Genomic DNA, 17,650 nt, shown 5'->3' with positions numbered 1-17,650 from the left:
TCCATTCGGGTTATTGCAGAGCTCATGCTAGCTTCTCCCACATCGTGTGGTGGAGTGCTCAGGTAGGTTATTACGGCAGCCCTATCATTTGTAAATATAATGATCCAACACGCCGACCACAGTACACAATTAATCAATGTATTTCCAAATCTATTATCGTAATAAATAATATCTTAAAACGTATTTAATCTGACAACTCTAATCACGCTGTCTGGCGCAGTCTCAAATATCTCTAAGTCTTTTAAATCATCAACGATGGTTACAATGTATGTGTTCATACATTGTCAATATCTTCACATTTTGACATGCTTGTAGGACTGAAGAAGATGGTAACGTGAAGACAGAGACATTGTATAGAGACAGACAGTGTAACAATAATTGACGTATTCGTGTCTCGAATGGCTAAAAAATGGCGATGAAATATTTGTCTCTCCCTGCATGGAAATCACGAAATGTGCTATATTGTCGAATGTGAGCTTAGACGTAGTGAAGATTGGATCGGCCCTGGGGGCGCGCTCAAGTAGCCGACGTGGTCAGACGGCTTCCAGCTGTGACACTGTGCGGTCGGACTCATCGCACCAATCAGTGCTCCGTAGGCGTGTTGTTGAAACGCGAACGCGACCATGCGTCGTTGTATTGACTTACAACACCGATACCGACCTGCCACGGTGATATCATACCGATAAGCTACAATCAAACCAACGTTGAACGCATCCTACAAGAAGGCCGAAGGCCCATGAAATACACACATGAAGAAAATGGTTTGCATCACCTCGCTTCCGAGAGTTCCGGAACCTGTACAAAAATTTGGAACAGAGATCAACATAAACATCATTTCCACCCTTTTTTATTGCTCATGAAAACCACACACTGCATGTTCTACCACCATACAGCCAGGCCCTCAGAGTTTGTGGTCCAGATTGCTGTACAGCGGTACCTCTTGTATTGATTGATGCATGCCTGTATTCATCGTAGCATACTATACGGAAGTTCATCAAGGCGCCGTTGGTTCAGATTGTCCTACTCCTCAACGGTGATTCGGCGTTGATCCCTCAGAGTGGTTGGTGCATCACGTCGTCCATTAACAGCCCTTTTCAATCCATCCCAGGCATGTACGATAGGGTTCATGTCTGGAGAACATGCTGGCCACTCTAGTTGAGCGACGTCTTTGTCATGAAGAATGTCATTCACAAGATGTGCACGGGAGGGGGGGGGGGGCGCTAATTGTCGTCCATGAAGACGAATGCCTCGCCAAAATGCTGCCATATGGTTGCACTATCGGTCGGAGGATGGCATTCACGTATCGTACAGCAGTTATGGCTCCTATGGCTCCTTCCATGACCACCAGCGGCGTAAGTCGGCCCCACATAATGCCACCCCAAAACAGCAGGGAACCTACCTCCCCCTTGCTGCAATTGCTGGACAGTGTGTCTAAGGCGTACAGTCTGACCGGGTTGCCTCCAAAGACGTCTCCGACGATTGTCTGGTTGAAGGCATATGCCACACTCATCGGTGAAGAGAACGTGATGCCATTACTGAGCTGTCCATTCGGCATGTTGTTGGGCCCATCTGTACCGCGCTGTATAGTGTCGTGGTTGCAAAGATCGACTTCGCATGGACGTCGGGAGTGAAGTTGCGCATCATACAGCCTGCTTCACACAGTTTGAGTCGTAACACGGCGGCATGTGGCTGCACAAAGAGCATCATTCAACATGTTGGTGTTGTTGTCACGGCTCCTCCGAGCCATAATCCGTAGGTAGTGGTCATCCACTGCAGTAGTAGCCCTTGGGCGGCCTGAGCGAGGCATGTCATCGATAGTTCCTGTCTCTCTGTATATCCTACATGTCCGAACAACGTCGCTTTGGTTCACTCCGAGACGCCTGGACACTTCCCTTGTTGAGAGCCCTTTCTGGCACAAAGTAACAATGCGGACGGGATCGAACCAACGTTTTGACCGTCTAGGCATGGATGAACTACAGGCAACACGAGCAGTGTACCTCCTTCCTGGTGGAATGACTGGAACTGATCGGATGTTGGACCCCCTCCGTCTAATAGGCCCAGCTCATGCATGGTTGTTTACATGTTTGGGCGGTTTCAAAAAAATTACAAATGGGTGTGAAATCTTATGGGACTTAACTGCTAAGGTCATCATTCCCTAAGCTTACACACTACTTAACCTAAATTATCCTAAGGACAAACACACACACACCCATGCCCGAGGGAGGACTTGAACCTCCGCCGGGACCAGCCGCACAGTCCATGACTGCAGCGTTGGGTGGTTTGCTGACATCTCTGAACAGTCAAAGGGACTGTGTCTGTGATTCAATATCAACAGTTAACGTCTGTCTTGAGGAGTTCTGGGAACCAGGGTGATGAAAAACATTTTTTGATGTGTGTAGAACTGTTTCTTCGAGGCGTCATGCACATAGAATCGCAAGAAGTTATACGCGTGCATTTTTCTATTGTATTGTGTACCTCAAAGTGATTGACAAAGCGGTCGGTGACAGAGGCGGCACGACATGATGTCATGGATGATCGAAATCTGATACAAACGAGAGGACAACTCGCCGGAAATCCGACTTCGCGTCTCGGTCGAGCACAAAATTTCGTTTGTAAAAAAAGCTGACGTCAGTCCAGATTCACAAAATGGGAATACATTTCTTCAATTAAAATGAAAATTAAAAGAATGTTAAGTTTCTCCATTACAACTGGGGTAACGTTACAGTGTATTGAGGTAAACTACCTGGCATTTTGGATGATTTTCCTGTACTACCTGAAATTCTAGTAGATGCAGAAATGCAAGTCAATATTTTGAAACATGTAGCCATTGCAGCAGATAACAAAATGAACACCAAATATTACTTTTTTTTGTTAATACAAAATATCAGCCGAAAACGTAAGTAACAATTTGTAAAAGCCGAAAGTTTCAGAAGTTCAACTAGGTAAGAGACGTTCCGATAAATCAATGAAATGGGTTACAAAAATCGGAAGTGAGGAAAGGATACATAAAACGTGAAATAACTAAGATTATCTGTGGTAGGCAGCAGGCAGTTGAGATGAGTGTAGGTTAGAGGCATACCTGCCCCTCAAATCACACAGAGCAAGCTATAAAACAATTGTTAATTTTGAAAGGTATTAGAATTTCAGAGAGAAGAAGTAAAAAATGCAAGATAACTCTGTAATTCTGTTGACATGACAAGAGACTTAGAACATCATATGAATGGGATGGATAGTGAATTGAAAATAAGCTGTAAGATGACGATCAGCAGAAGTATAACTAGGATAACTGAATGTAATCGAATGAAACCTGGGGACCCTGAGCGGCGCACATCAGGAAATGAGACTCTGAAAACAGTAGATGAGTTTTGCCGTGGGTAACAAAATAACTGACGATGGAAAATCCAGAGAGGACAAAGAACGCAAACTGGCAAAAGAAAGAAACGCATATCAGGAAAAGGTGAATTTTGTTAATATTGAATACAAATTAGTGATTTCTGAAACTATCTATAGGAAGTTTAGCCTTCTCTATAAGTGAAATTTAGACTATAAGCGCTCTAGAAAAGAAAAGAGTAGAAACTTCTGGAATGTAGTGATACAGAACAATTCTAAAGGTTAAATCGTATATTAGTTAACTGAGGAAGAGATATGTAATCGAACAGAAAATAAATATATGGCATTATTTGACTAAAAGATGGGTTCAGTTGATAGGATACATAGTGAGGCACCACGGAAACGTCAATTTAGTATTAAAGTGAAATGTGAGGATATAAATTGTAGTGGAAAAGTAAGGCTTGTATAGAATCAGCAGATAGTTGTAGATTGCAGTAGTTACAGAGTGATGAAGGGACTTGCACAAGCTACAGGGTGTAAATTTTAAGTTGACAGACCAGAATAGCTCGAAAAATAAGCTTCACACGAAAAAATATGTAGAATTCGAAGTTGATTATTTTCGAAGGGGACATCTGCTAGTGAATTAGCCCGCCACCCCAGCCCCCTGGAGGTGGGGCGAGAGGCAACATTAAAATTTCAAATGGGAACTCCCATTTTTTATTGCCTAATCAGATTCTACATAAAAAACTACGTACATTTTGTCTTAAACATTTGTTTTGATTCTTGATAGTTCGCGCTGTATTTCAAGAAAATCCATGTTCTTACTTTTGCGTGGAAAATGGTTACAGATAAATAAAAAATACTTATTTACTTCGTAAATTTTGATTCGCTAAAATTAAAACTCTCCGTCTCTCCCCATAGGTTGGGGTTTGAGAGAGAGGAATTAGAGTTAAACAACCAAAAGTTATCTGAATCTGCTGAAGAAATTAATATTTGGGTCTCAATATATATATTCTTACTGTCTTTTCTTGTTAACAATATTGTGCTTTAATACTCGGCAGAAATACAACCTGCATTTGGAACGGACTTCCTTAACTCTTGTGCAGAGAAGTGAGCAGTATACTTCTGCATCCATTTTCTGGGGGACTGATGACCTTCGCTGTTTAGTCCCCCTTAAACATCCCAACAACCACCACCACCATCCATTTTCAATAAGCTACCACAAGAATTCAAGCAGTATTTCATGCGCTTTCAAATCGAAACTGAAGAGTTTCCTCATGGATCAGACCTTCTATTCTGTTGAGGAGTTCCTTGAAAAATTAAGTTGATTCTTATGTTACGCTGTTGATTGCACTTATATAGCTTATGGCTTAACTTTTTTGGGTTCATAAGCATTTTATTTTTATCTGTTATTACTTTTATATTGTAGTTTCATGTTGTGACACGTTGCATGACCTTGGAGATTTGCTCCTCAATTTGGTCTTACGGAACTTGACGTGTAAATAAATAAATAAATGTAAGATGACAGTTATTGAACTATGCTAAAAAAACATGAATTTTTTACAAACTACGACGTGCACGCACTTTATTCAGCTTGTAAACCTCACTACAGAAATTCAGATTTAGATTATGACATGTTCGACATGCCTGCCATTATTAACGATGATGTGGCGCAGACGAATAGGTAAATTCTACATGACCCGCCACAATGTTGGAACATCGATGCTGTCGACGACATCCTGAATGCCTGTTTTCAGCGTAGCAATGGTTTTGGGGTTATTGCTATACACATTGTCTTTAATATAGCAGTACAAAATGGAGTCGCATGTGCTCAAATCCGAAGAATATGGCGGCCAATCGAAGCACATGCCAGTAGCCTCTGGCACCCCAGACCTAGAATGTGGTCCCCAGAGTGCTCCTCCAGGACATCACGCTGTCTTGTTTTGATGGGTTCGAACTCCGTCTTGCATGAACCACATCCTGTCGAAGTCAGGGTGGATAACGGGGATGAAATCATGTCTCAAAACTTTCACGTGCCGTTCGATAGTCACCGTGATATCCGAGAATATCGCATCGATTATTGCCTGACTGTACACTGCATATCACACAGTCACCCGTTGAGGCTGAAGATATTTCTCGATCGCGAAATGCGGATTCTCAGTTCCCCAAATGCGGACCCTATCCAAATAAAAGTGGGCTTCGTCGCTAAACGAAACCAGACATGCGAATACTAATTACCGCCATGCCACGCGGCCAACCGTGCAGTTTGAAAGTCCTAACGCAAACCGTTCAGAAGTTCTGGCGATTTTATTTCCTGTAGTTCAATAGCTGTCACCCTGTAGAACCAATAAAAGTCGATAATGAGACTGTAATGGTTTTATTCAAGCACGTGTCTGTGTTAAACTGTAAACTGGATAAACGAAGCGTGGTATAGTTCGAAGAGGAGGCTGCCAAATTAAGGTTGGCACCTTGCAACGAAGCCACAGAAGAGTATATTCGCTGCATGCCACACCGACGAATGACAAGCGCCGGCGTAGACACCCGTCCTAGAATTTTGCCACATCGCCGCAATGAATGGTCTATTTACTCTTGAGCAGAGGAACGCTCAACCTGTTCGCAGTCAGTGATCAAGACGACAGCGTCGACCTGGACAGTCATCTTCATATCGACAGGGTGTTCGAAAATTCCCGTTCTATACTTCTAGGACTCGTATAGGAGAGTGAATAGATAACTTTTTGATTTGGAACTCATGTTCGGAAACATACCGTTTTCATGCAATAGTAATCTGAAAATATGTACATCACCTATTTTGTAATTTCACTTATTAATAGCCAAAGAAACACGCGTCGTCGCTCGTGTATCGTCGACGGGTTCTCTTCAACGTGATGCAATACGGCGTCATCCATTTCGGATGCGCGGCGTCTTCTTGGAACACCACCGTCACGCCTGCTGGCGGTGAAAGTACTTTTTCTCGACGTATTGTGTAATTGTGTGTATAGTATGGAGTCGGAAGTTGTGGGTAACGATCTTAATCAGCGCGACGAGCAGTTCTTTCACTACGGTGAGCTTCAGCATACAGGATCACTTCGTTATATTCTGCAAATGTCTACTCAGCCATATTGCTCTAACACTCACAGACACGTGGATGATGCTCCAACGAATCAAATGACATCAGTCGATCAGACATAAGTGCTCACCACCATGAGTACCCTGTTGCACACATCCCTAACAAACAAGTAGGGATAGGAACTACATATATGGAAGTAGAGGGCACCACTTCACTACGCGCCATATCGCTGTTGCTATGTCGTATTCCTGCCAATCAGAAGCTGTCATTTGAATATAAAAGTGGGAGCCTCGCTAGTTTACGACAGTCAGTTTTAGCCCTGACGTCGACCATGGAGGTAGTGGTCGAAAGCTTGGAGTTTTATACTGAACTGAGATTTTTATTCAAGAAATACATCGCGAAAGACTTCGTAGCCAAGTTTTCAGACGGCTGTACCATGAAAACGGTACTTTTCTGGACATGGGTTTAGGTTCAAAATATTATATACTCAATGCCGTCTAGAAGTCCTAGAAGTTTTAATGGGAATTACCGAACAAAAATCACACCGGTGTGCAAGTGAAGGTGCTTTCGTACGCCACAACACAAAGTATTAGAAATAGGAAATATGGGAAAAATTTTGGGTCCAGTAGGAAACATTGTGGCCTAGAAACCCTGAAGTAGTAAAGGAATGTTTCGTAACACCCAGCAAATAACAGCAACAATAAGGTAAAAAGGACTAATATTTTTGTGGACATTTAAAAATAATCAAGGACAATCGGCTAACAAAATAGAACTTCATATATCTCTGTGGTAAGGTATTAACAAGAAGTTGCATTCGAGAAGTTAAAATTTAGACATACGTTAAGCAAAGTATGTAAGAGCATAAGAAACAATTTTTTTAAGACAGAAAGAGTTTAAATTCAATTCCCAAGGAAGCAGCGGTGAGGAAACAGACATATGGTGGTCTGAAGAGAGAAAGAAAATTAGTGAAGATATGAAATAAAATTGAAGAAAGAGAAAACGGTAAATGAAAATTTAATACCTTTGGCACATATACCATAACAGACTATAAAGAAAAGAAAGAAAATTTGCTGTCGCGCAGAATAAACAACTGGCTACTAGACAAAATGTCTTTACTTAAGGAAGTCGCTCGGAACTGATTTGCGTGCCATCACCGGAGTGTCGCATTCCGTAAGGCAGTACTCGCTTCTCCTAACTGGGCCCGTATCCCAAACACACTTGCGCAATGCTCTTCCTGCTACGCTCGTCCCATTTCGGCCAGAAGGGGATGGAAGAGGAACGCAGCGCAAGCAGGGAGGGACTTTACGGCCGCCGGAACCCCGGGAGATGTTTTAACAGCGGAGCGATAGCGCGGCCCAACTCCGGCCCAGAGCGGAGGACTCGCCTCTGACGAGGCTGCGCTCCTCCGGAAACTTCACCTGCCGCCGCTTAGCCAACTTCCAAACAGCTCCCAATTTGTTTGTCGGCACACGAGCTCGTTTCGCCCAACTGACACTTACAACTGCGGCTCGTGGAGGCTCCAGGCTGATTCGGTGTTAATTCGAGTAGCGTATTAGGAATGCACACTCGTATAGAACATTATGAAAGAGCTGCGAATAGGCGAATCTCCTTTATATTTTAAGAGTCTCTCAGTCATAAGTCTAGCAAATTTATGAATCTTAAGAGGAATGTATTAGGGTGAGAACACAGCTCGAAATGAAACTCAGAGAGTGCCGATGCCAGTGAAGTTTTGTTTTCGCGTATTAGGTTCGAGTAGTTCGAATGCGATCTGTAGACAAGTTTTGTCTACAGGAATTTTTTTAGCAATCGTGCTGTGTACGCTTATTTCAAATAGATACATTGGAATGCAGTTGCCATTTAAAATCATCCGCTTCTTGCAATTAGTCGTCAGCAAAAATTTGTCCAAAGGTCTTTGTTTTCTGCTGGATGGTCCAGTCTCAACCGTCACAGAAGAAAAATCCGAGAATCTGAGGCATATGGTACAGCAGGAGCGGTGATTAAACAGATAGGAAGTAACGGACGTCAGATGCATGTAAGAACAAACAGTACGCTACATTTTACGCAAACAATCTATGACAAAAGTCTGTGGAAGGTGGACAGGTCTTTATGAAAGCTGAACACAAATTCTACAGAATTTCTGACCAGTATTCAGACTATGTTAGAAATACTCCAACTTTATCCTTCGCTGCACTCTGATGAGAAATGTAAGTACTGCAAAAGAAAAGAAAGTTATTTCGTCTATCCCAAACCTTATGAATGACATTTGTAGCACAGAACAGGTAATTTTCTTAATACATACGTTACAGAGGGTAAAACAATAACTTTGTAATGCTACTCCGGTACTCTGAACCAAATAGATGTGACAATTCCTACTGCGTAAGGACATTATGCATCTTGTTTGGTGGATTGAGATTTGTAAAGCAGGTAAATTTTAAATAACAACTGGTATAACAGCTACCAGATTAGTACGCTCTGATCTCCATTTATTTCTATCACTAAGAAAATGGTAGGTGAAAGACATTTTCACAGCAACCAGCAGGTTATGTCAGAAATAAATGAAATTTTGCGAACCGTCCAACTTGGAAATCGAAGAACAGAAATGCATTACAGTACTGCAAACACATTAGACCAAATCCCATGACCTGGAAGGGGACTGCCTTGTAGAAGCAAAGTAAAATTTTTTATTTTTATTTTTTCCATGGATTATTCTTTTAATAATTCTGTAATTGTTACGATAATCGTAAAAAGCATTTCAAGGAGAGAAAGGTGGGAAGTAAAGAATACAGGAGCTGCATAAAATGGAAGAATCGGAGGTTGTTCAGAGTTCTAAAGAGAGCATAACGCAACGACTGAAAACCAGGCGAAAGAAATGCAATAGAGGAAGATTGGATAGCTTTGATATACAGAAGAGTGAAGACAGATGTGGACCAAACAGAAAAAGGTAAAGCTCAGTTCAAATCGTAGGAGAATACACGAGATTGCGCATTCTATTGACGAAAGGAGATAATATGAAACTGCAGCAACTGCATCTGGGACACTTCCTGATAATAAAGGTGAACTACCCAGAAGAGGAGAAGGAGACGAAATTAAAGGGCGTGGTTGAGAGGGTATGTGATATTGTTTCAGCGATTACAATATAGAGTCAAATGTACAGAGAACTTGGCAGTGTGAGCCAACTTGTCAGTTTCACGTTGCATCACTTCTAGCCAGTATTCTTGCATTGATTTTTTTCAGAAGAGTGTCATAAGGCCATTACATCCTGTCCTAAAGGAAAAGTAACCGAGGCGAAGTGACCGACATCATATCTAACACGACCTTTATATCCTAGATACTGGAGTTGACGTGCGAAATGGTGCCACACATCTTCTATCTGAGACAGTTTGGGGATCTTGCTGACATCACGTATATTGTTCATAGAGACACTTGCCATCTGTGGATGAGCATTATCCTGTTGAGAAATTGTATCAATAACGAGTGTATACAGAATGACACTGCCTCGCCGCGGTGCTGTCACAGCTCCCTCAAATTCTACTACCCGTGATCTGAGGTCATACCCGACAGGTCCGCATATCATGGCGTCAGGAGTGATACCGCTATTCCCATCCATAGTACTGGGAGAACGGGACCTAATCCCTGGGTCGCGAGCGTATTAGCCAATGATGGCAATCCGGGTAGTGCAAAACTGTGATTTACTGCTGATCGAAATGCGATGACGTTCTTCAGCGGTCCATTGTTCCCGGTCATGGCACCATTCCAAACGCAACCTTTAATGTTATGTTGTTTACGGAGCTTAGGCATAGAACAAATGTTCAAATGTGTGGGAATCACCATGGGACCAAACGGCCGAGGTCATCGGTCCCTAGACTTACACACTACTTAAATTAACTTATGCTAAGAACAACACACACGCCTATGCCCGAGGGAGGACTCGAACCTCCGGCGGGAGGGGCTGCGCAATCAGTGACATGCCGCCTCTAGCCACGCGGCCACTCCACGCGGCAGGCATAGAACAAAAATCCCCTCGTAAGACAGCTGGTAGTCTCCGACCCATGGCACGAGACGACACAGAATGTCGCCGGGAGTCCATCACTTTTTCTCAGATGGCACCCAGTACGGCAGTCCTCCGTTGTTGTTGTCAGACGCAGTCGACCACAATCTTAGAAAAGAGTATGCTTGATCTCACGTTCTCGTGGAGTACACCATCGGGCAATTGTTACTTTCCAATCCCCAGCAAATCAGTATATTGGATGAAACTAAGAGCCGATCAAACGGAGACCCACGACGATACCCATTTCAATTCTGTCAGATCCTGATAATGCTGTCTCAAACGATTACGTTGCATCTTTGTGTCATTCACAGTGATCTGTCATTATACTACACTGTTTACGCTCCTTATATAACCTACCAGGCCTGATAACAACACCAAACAAGAATAAAACCAATCCACGGTGGTGCCATTTTGCCTACCTCAGAGAACTACGACTCTAATGATTTACATACGTACCGATGTTGTGCACGTTTATAAAACTAAGATACGGCGATGTCTTATGGGGGCGTAATTATTATCTTTTCTTCGTTTTCAGACTGCACAAATAGACTATAGATGTCTAAGAAATGAGATTAACAGAAATACAAGTTGACAAAGAGTGAATGGTTAAAGGACAAATGGAAAACTGTAGTAAGCTGCAAGACTGTGGGAAAGATAAATGCCGCAGATAGGAACTTGGGAGGAAAGAGAAGCAATGTATGTATACCGAGATAGTAAGCCAGTCGTAAGCAAAGAATAGGATGTTATCAGGTGGAAGAAATACTTAGAAGAGGTATTCACGAGAAATGAATTTGAAGACACTGTTTTACAACCGAAATGGGAAGATTATACTGAGTGGCCAGCCGTGACAGAACTATTCCATTTGGTGTATAAGATATGTGAGACTGGCGAAATACCCTCTGACTCGTAGAATAATGTAACAATAAAAATTACAAAAAAGACCGGTGCTGGCAGGTGTATTACCTAACTATGAGTCTAATAAGTCATGGCTGCTAAATACTGATACTAACTGGTTACGTAAGAATGGAAAAACTGGTAGAGGCTAATTCCAGGGAATATCTGTTTGGGTTACGGAGAAATGAAGACACGAGGCAATGCTCAGTGTGTGACGAGTCTCAGAAGATAGGTTTAATAAATTCAAAATTTAAGTTTATCGTATTTGTGGATTTAGGGACAGCTTTTACAATGTTGACTTTATTGTATTCTTTGAAATTCAGAAACTAGAAGATAATAAAAGGAGCAAGAGAAAAGTTATTCACAACTTGTACAGAAAACACAGTGCAGTTATAAGCATCTAAGGACGCCAAAAGTAAACAATAGTAGATAAGTAAGTGAGACAATATTGCAGCCTATCTCCGAAGTAATTCAATCTGTACTTCGTCTAGCTGTGAAGAAATTCATGAAGAGAATTAAAGTCCAGGTAGAAGAAATAAAAACTTATCATGTTCCCTGATGGCACTGAAATTCTGTCAGACACGGAAAAGTATATCGAACAACAGTTGAATGGAACGTATAGTGTCTTGAAAACAGGTTGTAAGATGAATATCAACGTCAGTAAACCAAGGGCAATAAGGTGTAGTCGAATTAAGTCAAAGGATCCTGAGGACATCGATTACGAAATGAGATACTAAAAGAAACCGATACGTTTTGATATTTCGGCAGCAAAATAACAGACGATGAGTGAAATGCAGAAAATATTAAATGCACGCTGCCGAAACTCAACTAAGTTTGGCGTCTTATTTCTTAATCTAATCCGTTGCATCGCCTAATTTAATTCGACTAAATTTCATTGTCTTTGTTTCGTTTATGACGATATTCATTTCATCAACTCTTTGCAAGACACTATGCATTCCATTCAACAGATCTTAGAAGTTTTTTTACCGTGTATCAGAATTTCAATGTTATCAGCAAACGATCCGTTTTCATCTCTTATCCCTGAACTTTACTAGGCCTTTTCAAATTTTTCATTAGTTTCCTTTACTGCTTCCTCAATGTGCACACTGGATAACAAGGAAACTACACAGTGTCTCCCTCCTCTCTCCTGTCTCCTTTCTGGTTCGTTCGACCCATTTACACGCATTTTGATTTCTTGTGTACGAACTTCGCTCCGTGTATTTTATCCCCCATAATTTCAGGGTTTTATAGAATGTTTCCAGCCAACATTGTGAAAAGCTTCCGTCTAGATCTATAATTGCTGTAATCGTAGATTTTCCTTACTTCAGCCAATAGCATTAGGATCAGTATTTTCTTCGGGTGCTACTAAACGTCTTCGGACCCCAACTGACTTTTCTCCAGTTCCGATTCTGACGGTTATTCCACCTTTTCATAGATAATGTATGTCACAATTTTCCAACAATTTGTTAAACTGGTGATTCGGTAATACGCCTTCCAACACATAACTTGTTTACCATTGGAATTGTTACATTCTTGTTGAACTTGAAGGGTCGCATTCAGAATATCAAAAAGAACAATATTGTCATTGTTGGTTTTGCCAATGTTGGTTTACTCCAGAAGCCTTGTCAAATTCTTCTAGCAGTGTTAACCATCCATCTCATCTATGTTCACTTCCTCTTCTCTTTGCATAAAACTGTCATCAAGACTCTTTCCATTATATAGCTCTTCTATAAACTGTCCTTTCCTTCACAATCTTAAGCTCTCAGCGTTGTACTTGATTATTATCTGAGGTGTTGATGTTCACACAGACTCTTTTCTCCAAATGTTTCTTTAACTTTCCTTTAACGGCTAACTGTAATATAGTGATGCTTGATTCTTATTTAGCCATTCCGCCTTTTCCACTCTGCACCTCCTATCAATATTTAGGCACCCATATTCGACTTAGTGTTTCACTTGCTACATTGTCTTCTTTGTTTTCTAAGGATTTCTTCTAGGCTTCTCCTTGCTGCCATTTTCTCTGTTGTCTTCACTAATTCATCACTCAAAGCGTAACTTTCAGCAAGCTGTGTTTGTGGCAACTTATCCAAGTCCAGTCACATCAATTTCCTATATTTCTCGCAGTTCCATATCTTCAGTCTGGGATTTCCAACCAATGAATTATGACCAGAATCCAGGCCTTAACTGGAAATGTTCTAAACATCTATCTTACCATTACGTTATTTAAAATCTTATAACTTCACACATACTTTATACAGATACAATTTTTTTTCATTATTTTTAAATTAAGCATCTTCTGTATTTGAATCGTGCGCTCCGGAAAACTCCACCAGGTTGCATCCGCTTTCATTCCTTTCCCTAGTCCATATATTTCTCCTACCACTGCTTTTCTTCGTTTCCGATTATCTAATTGCAATTCACTTGCAAAACTATATCTTTTTGTAAGTTAACTAGGTCTTCCTGTATCTATTGCTCTTGTCCCTCCTTCATTTTCATAATTTACAACACTGAATGAACAACCAAGGAGCCAGCATTTCCATTCATTTTTATACTGAAGTTTTTGTGTGTCTCGTATCCTAATTAGTGAAACTATACTTCGTTAATCCTCTGTAATTACTAAGAGGTCATTAGATATAAGAAACCGATCTAATAATAATCGCGTGTTAATATGTTGCATATAAACCAGAAAAACAGTCACATACGAGATAAATGTGAGCATCAGTGCAACGAACAGCACCAGACTGAAGAATTTACGGGTGCGAGGTGCGTTAGTTTCATTGGAAATATAAATGGAAGTAATGTATATCATCACACGGCGTATCGCGTGTGGAATTATGAGAACAGCGCTTGATTACAAAAACGAATTATTTGCAATATTGACTTATGGAAGAAGAGGCGAAGCAGAAGCCCTTAGTTTTGTGTCTGTTGAGGCGCACTAGGAACACAGCCTAGGTAAACGATGTATAACAGTTTTATTGAAAAGGACATACATAAAAATACGCCTCCTTTGAAGAAAAGTTAATCATTACAGTAGTTTGCTAAAGTTTGTGATTAGCAGCTGAAATTACGAAAGCTTGGACTTAGGAGGAAGCCCTTAATGACGAAACAGTCAAAGTTAACGTTCATTTGCAAGCAGAACGAAATGAGTTAGCGAAGGCAGACAGCCGGTAGCAAGTTCCTGCTCGTCTTGGATGCAGAGATAAAGTCATGATGATTCTGAAGGCAGACACTGGCGGCTCTCTCAGTCAGTGTTGACCGCTTCTGCATGGGATTGTATGTGGTGAGGATTGCAGTCGAGAGTGTGACTAAAGAAGTGAGGGTGCAGCCAACGCCTGGCCTAGAATTCGACGAAAGATGCTCGGAGTGGCTTTACGTCATCCTAAACACCCAGGTAGCCCACAAATGCAAACAGGTCTGGAGGGCCATCAACCTACCGCTGCACTTGCTCAGCCGACTGCTGGCCCACGAGGCAGCATGCATGGTCGAAACCCCTTCATACTTAGGCCGCTGGTATACCACTGCTGTCTGAAGGGTAGCCGGACTATAGGATGTACTGTCTACACACAGCAAAGAGCATAAAAGCAAGAGGAAGGAACTCAAAAAACCTTTCTCATTCTTTCGTACAAATTTGATTACATGGATCTCTGACAACCTTGCTCGGCATTAGGCATGTTGTCATACGATGGTTTGGAGCTTTATCCATATGTGCTCCACATCTCCGTCCCTGAGCTGAATATGCACAAATCGGAAAAAACAATGACCACAAGCCACTGCGAAATCGATTGCCAGATACTGGCGTTGTGATCGCTTGAACTAGCAAGGAAAGTATATAAGTTGGGACGGGAGAATCTTTCTTGTGACTATAAGGGTCACAAATGAGACAATCCAATTACATCAGAGATTTTACCTAAAGGGGGCATTGTTGTGGGCCGGCGCCTGGTAACGAGCATACTGGAAACGAGAAGCTGGTTGGCTGTTCGTGTGCCACCATCTGGCCATGTATAGAAGTGGTTGAAGGACGAGAAACCATTAGTAGGCGACAAGGTGTTGGACGTCCACGCTTCATCACGGAGCATGGAGGTCGGAGGGTTGCCCAACCCATAAAGTTAGGTAGGGGATGATCTGTGGCCGACCTGACAACTCAGCACGAGGCTTCAAAGTCCGCCTCCATAGCTGAGTGGTGAGCATGGTGGAATGCCATGCGAGGGGCCCGTGTTCGATCCCCGGCTGGGTTTTTCTCCGCTCATGGACTGGGTGTTGTCTCTATAATAATTTCATCCACATCGACACGCAAGTCGCCAGAGTGGCGTCAATTAAAAAGACTTGCACCAGGCAACCGGCCTACCCGACGAGAGGCCCCAGGCACGTGACAGTGCTTCAGAGCGCACCGTTCAGTGTTCAATGTTGAAAATGGGCCTCTGCGTTGAAGCGCTGACATCATCAATTTAAAATTGTAGTGGGATTGAGATCATCGAGATTTGATCCCGTATCAATGAAAACTAGTCACTTGGTAGGGGGAAGGACATTCCTTGTTGCACTGAACAGAGAATCATGTCTGCGTTCGCCGGCCGGGGTGGCCGTGCGATTCTAGGCGCTACAGTAGGGAACAGCACGACCGCTACGGTGGCAGGTTCGAATCCTGCCTCGGGCATGGGTGTGTGTGATGTCTTTAGTTAGGTTTAAGTAGTTCTAAGTTCTAGGGGACTGATGACCTCAGAAGTTAAGTCCCATAGTGCTCAGAGCCATTTGAACCATTTGAACCATGTCTGCGTTCGCCAGCAAGCAGTTGAACGGCTGCTTAGAAGATGCCTCATGGTACAGGCGGAGGCCGGTGGGGGCAATGTTATGGTATGGAGAGAACTCACTACCATTTGCATGGGACCTATGGTAGTAATAGAAGACACCATGACACCTGTGGACAACGATAATGTTATTACAAAACATCTGTATCTCTTCATGCTTCATGTCTTTCTCGACATCTCACATTAAGATAACTATTTTTGTCACAAGGATAGAATTTTAAAAAAAATCGAAATCGGCGTGTAATTTACGGGGAACTGAGTGAACTATAAATACATATCTTGTGCCTCATACGTCGAAAACCTACCGAGAACGTCGAATCCGTGGTGTATTGCGATGCAAATCAGCGTGAATACGGTATTAATCAGGAGGTCATAATGTTTTCTTTAGTCATTGTACGTTGCTGACTCGTCAGATACCCTGCAGTTTTTTTTTTTCCTTTTACTGTTGGGGTAATGCTGGACGCCGGTACGCACGTGTTGCAGGTACGTGTTGCCGCTGTCGACGATGGCGTACCTGTTCGTGCGGGTGTCTCAGGAGCTGAAGACGCAGGGCGGCCCGCTGGCCGTCATGATGTACGAGGCTCGCGGCCGCGACGAACACGGCCGTAGCCACTCCGCCTGCCACAGCTACAGGTGAGGCGCGCCGGCATGAGGTGGCGCTCAGCAGCGAAAAGTCCTAGTGCACGACACTCCCAATCACAAATACAGGAAATGTGCGAGGCTATGATTTGCTTTGCTGCTGGTAAACCTTTCGGGTGTAAGGTCATGGTCCACGAAACGCTTCTGTTCCTTAACTTTTCGTGCAGAACTTGCGCTGAACATCTTCAGAGGCGTTGCTCCTTCGTTGAATCTTGCTGACTGGTGCACCTGTGAAGATCTAGCGCAGTTCTTTACGACACGTTAGGAACGGATGATTTTCGTGGATCACGACCATGTACCCCGAGGGTTTATTCGCAGCAATGTCATTCGGTCGTGAAGCCTTCATTCTGTTATTTGTTCTCGTTGCATTCTCCTAACAGTCCTTACATGTCGCATCTGAAACACGATGTCAAGCTGCACCTATTCCGAAAACTTCGGTCATAGGAAACGCAAATTGTGCTCTTCTCGCATGACAACCTGAAACCCATATATCGAGGCAGTCAGACAGTTGCAGCTTTCCTTGTGTCCCGGTAATCATGTAGCTCGTTTTCACAACAAGTAAAATTTGTCACTGGACACAGTATATCTTGGAAGAGACCAAGCAGCATGATATCGGCATATCTAGGAGTAATTTCTGGAGTACCCAACGGAAGTATGTTGAGGCTCTTCCGGACTGTGCTATGCATTCATTATCTGCCAGAGAATACTGCAGTAATCCAAGGAATTACTAGATCATCAATGGAAAGATACTGCAACGCGCCATAACAGCTGATGAAACAAGGGATTACCGATATTGAATCAAACTAAGGTTCATTCGTCTCAGTGGAAGCGTTGTGGATCTACAAGACCAAATATAGCTTGAAGTAGCCGGTC

General features: G+C 42.6%; 1 protein-coding gene across 1 annotated transcript in view; it reads left to right on the top strand.

The window, feature by feature from the left end:
• Window positions 1-17,650, top strand: part of LOC124804472 (prolactin-releasing peptide receptor-like) — a 535,930-nt gene that overhangs the window by 418,263 nt on the left and 100,017 nt on the right. The window contains exon 4 of the mRNA XM_047264759.1: window positions 16,622-16,771. Coding sequence (XP_047120715.1) covers window positions 16,622-16,771 — 150 coding nt within the window. The remainder of the gene's footprint in view (window positions 1-16,621; window positions 16,772-17,650) is intronic.

This window comes from Schistocerca piceifrons, chromosome 1 (assembly GCF_021461385.2).
Source record: "Schistocerca piceifrons isolate TAMUIC-IGC-003096 chromosome 1, iqSchPice1.1, whole genome shotgun sequence".
NCBI classification, from domain to species: Eukaryota; Metazoa; Arthropoda; class Insecta; order Orthoptera; family Acrididae; genus Schistocerca; species Schistocerca piceifrons.
Note: the sequence above shows the minus strand (reverse complement) of the source record. Positions and strands in the feature narration are given on the sequence as shown.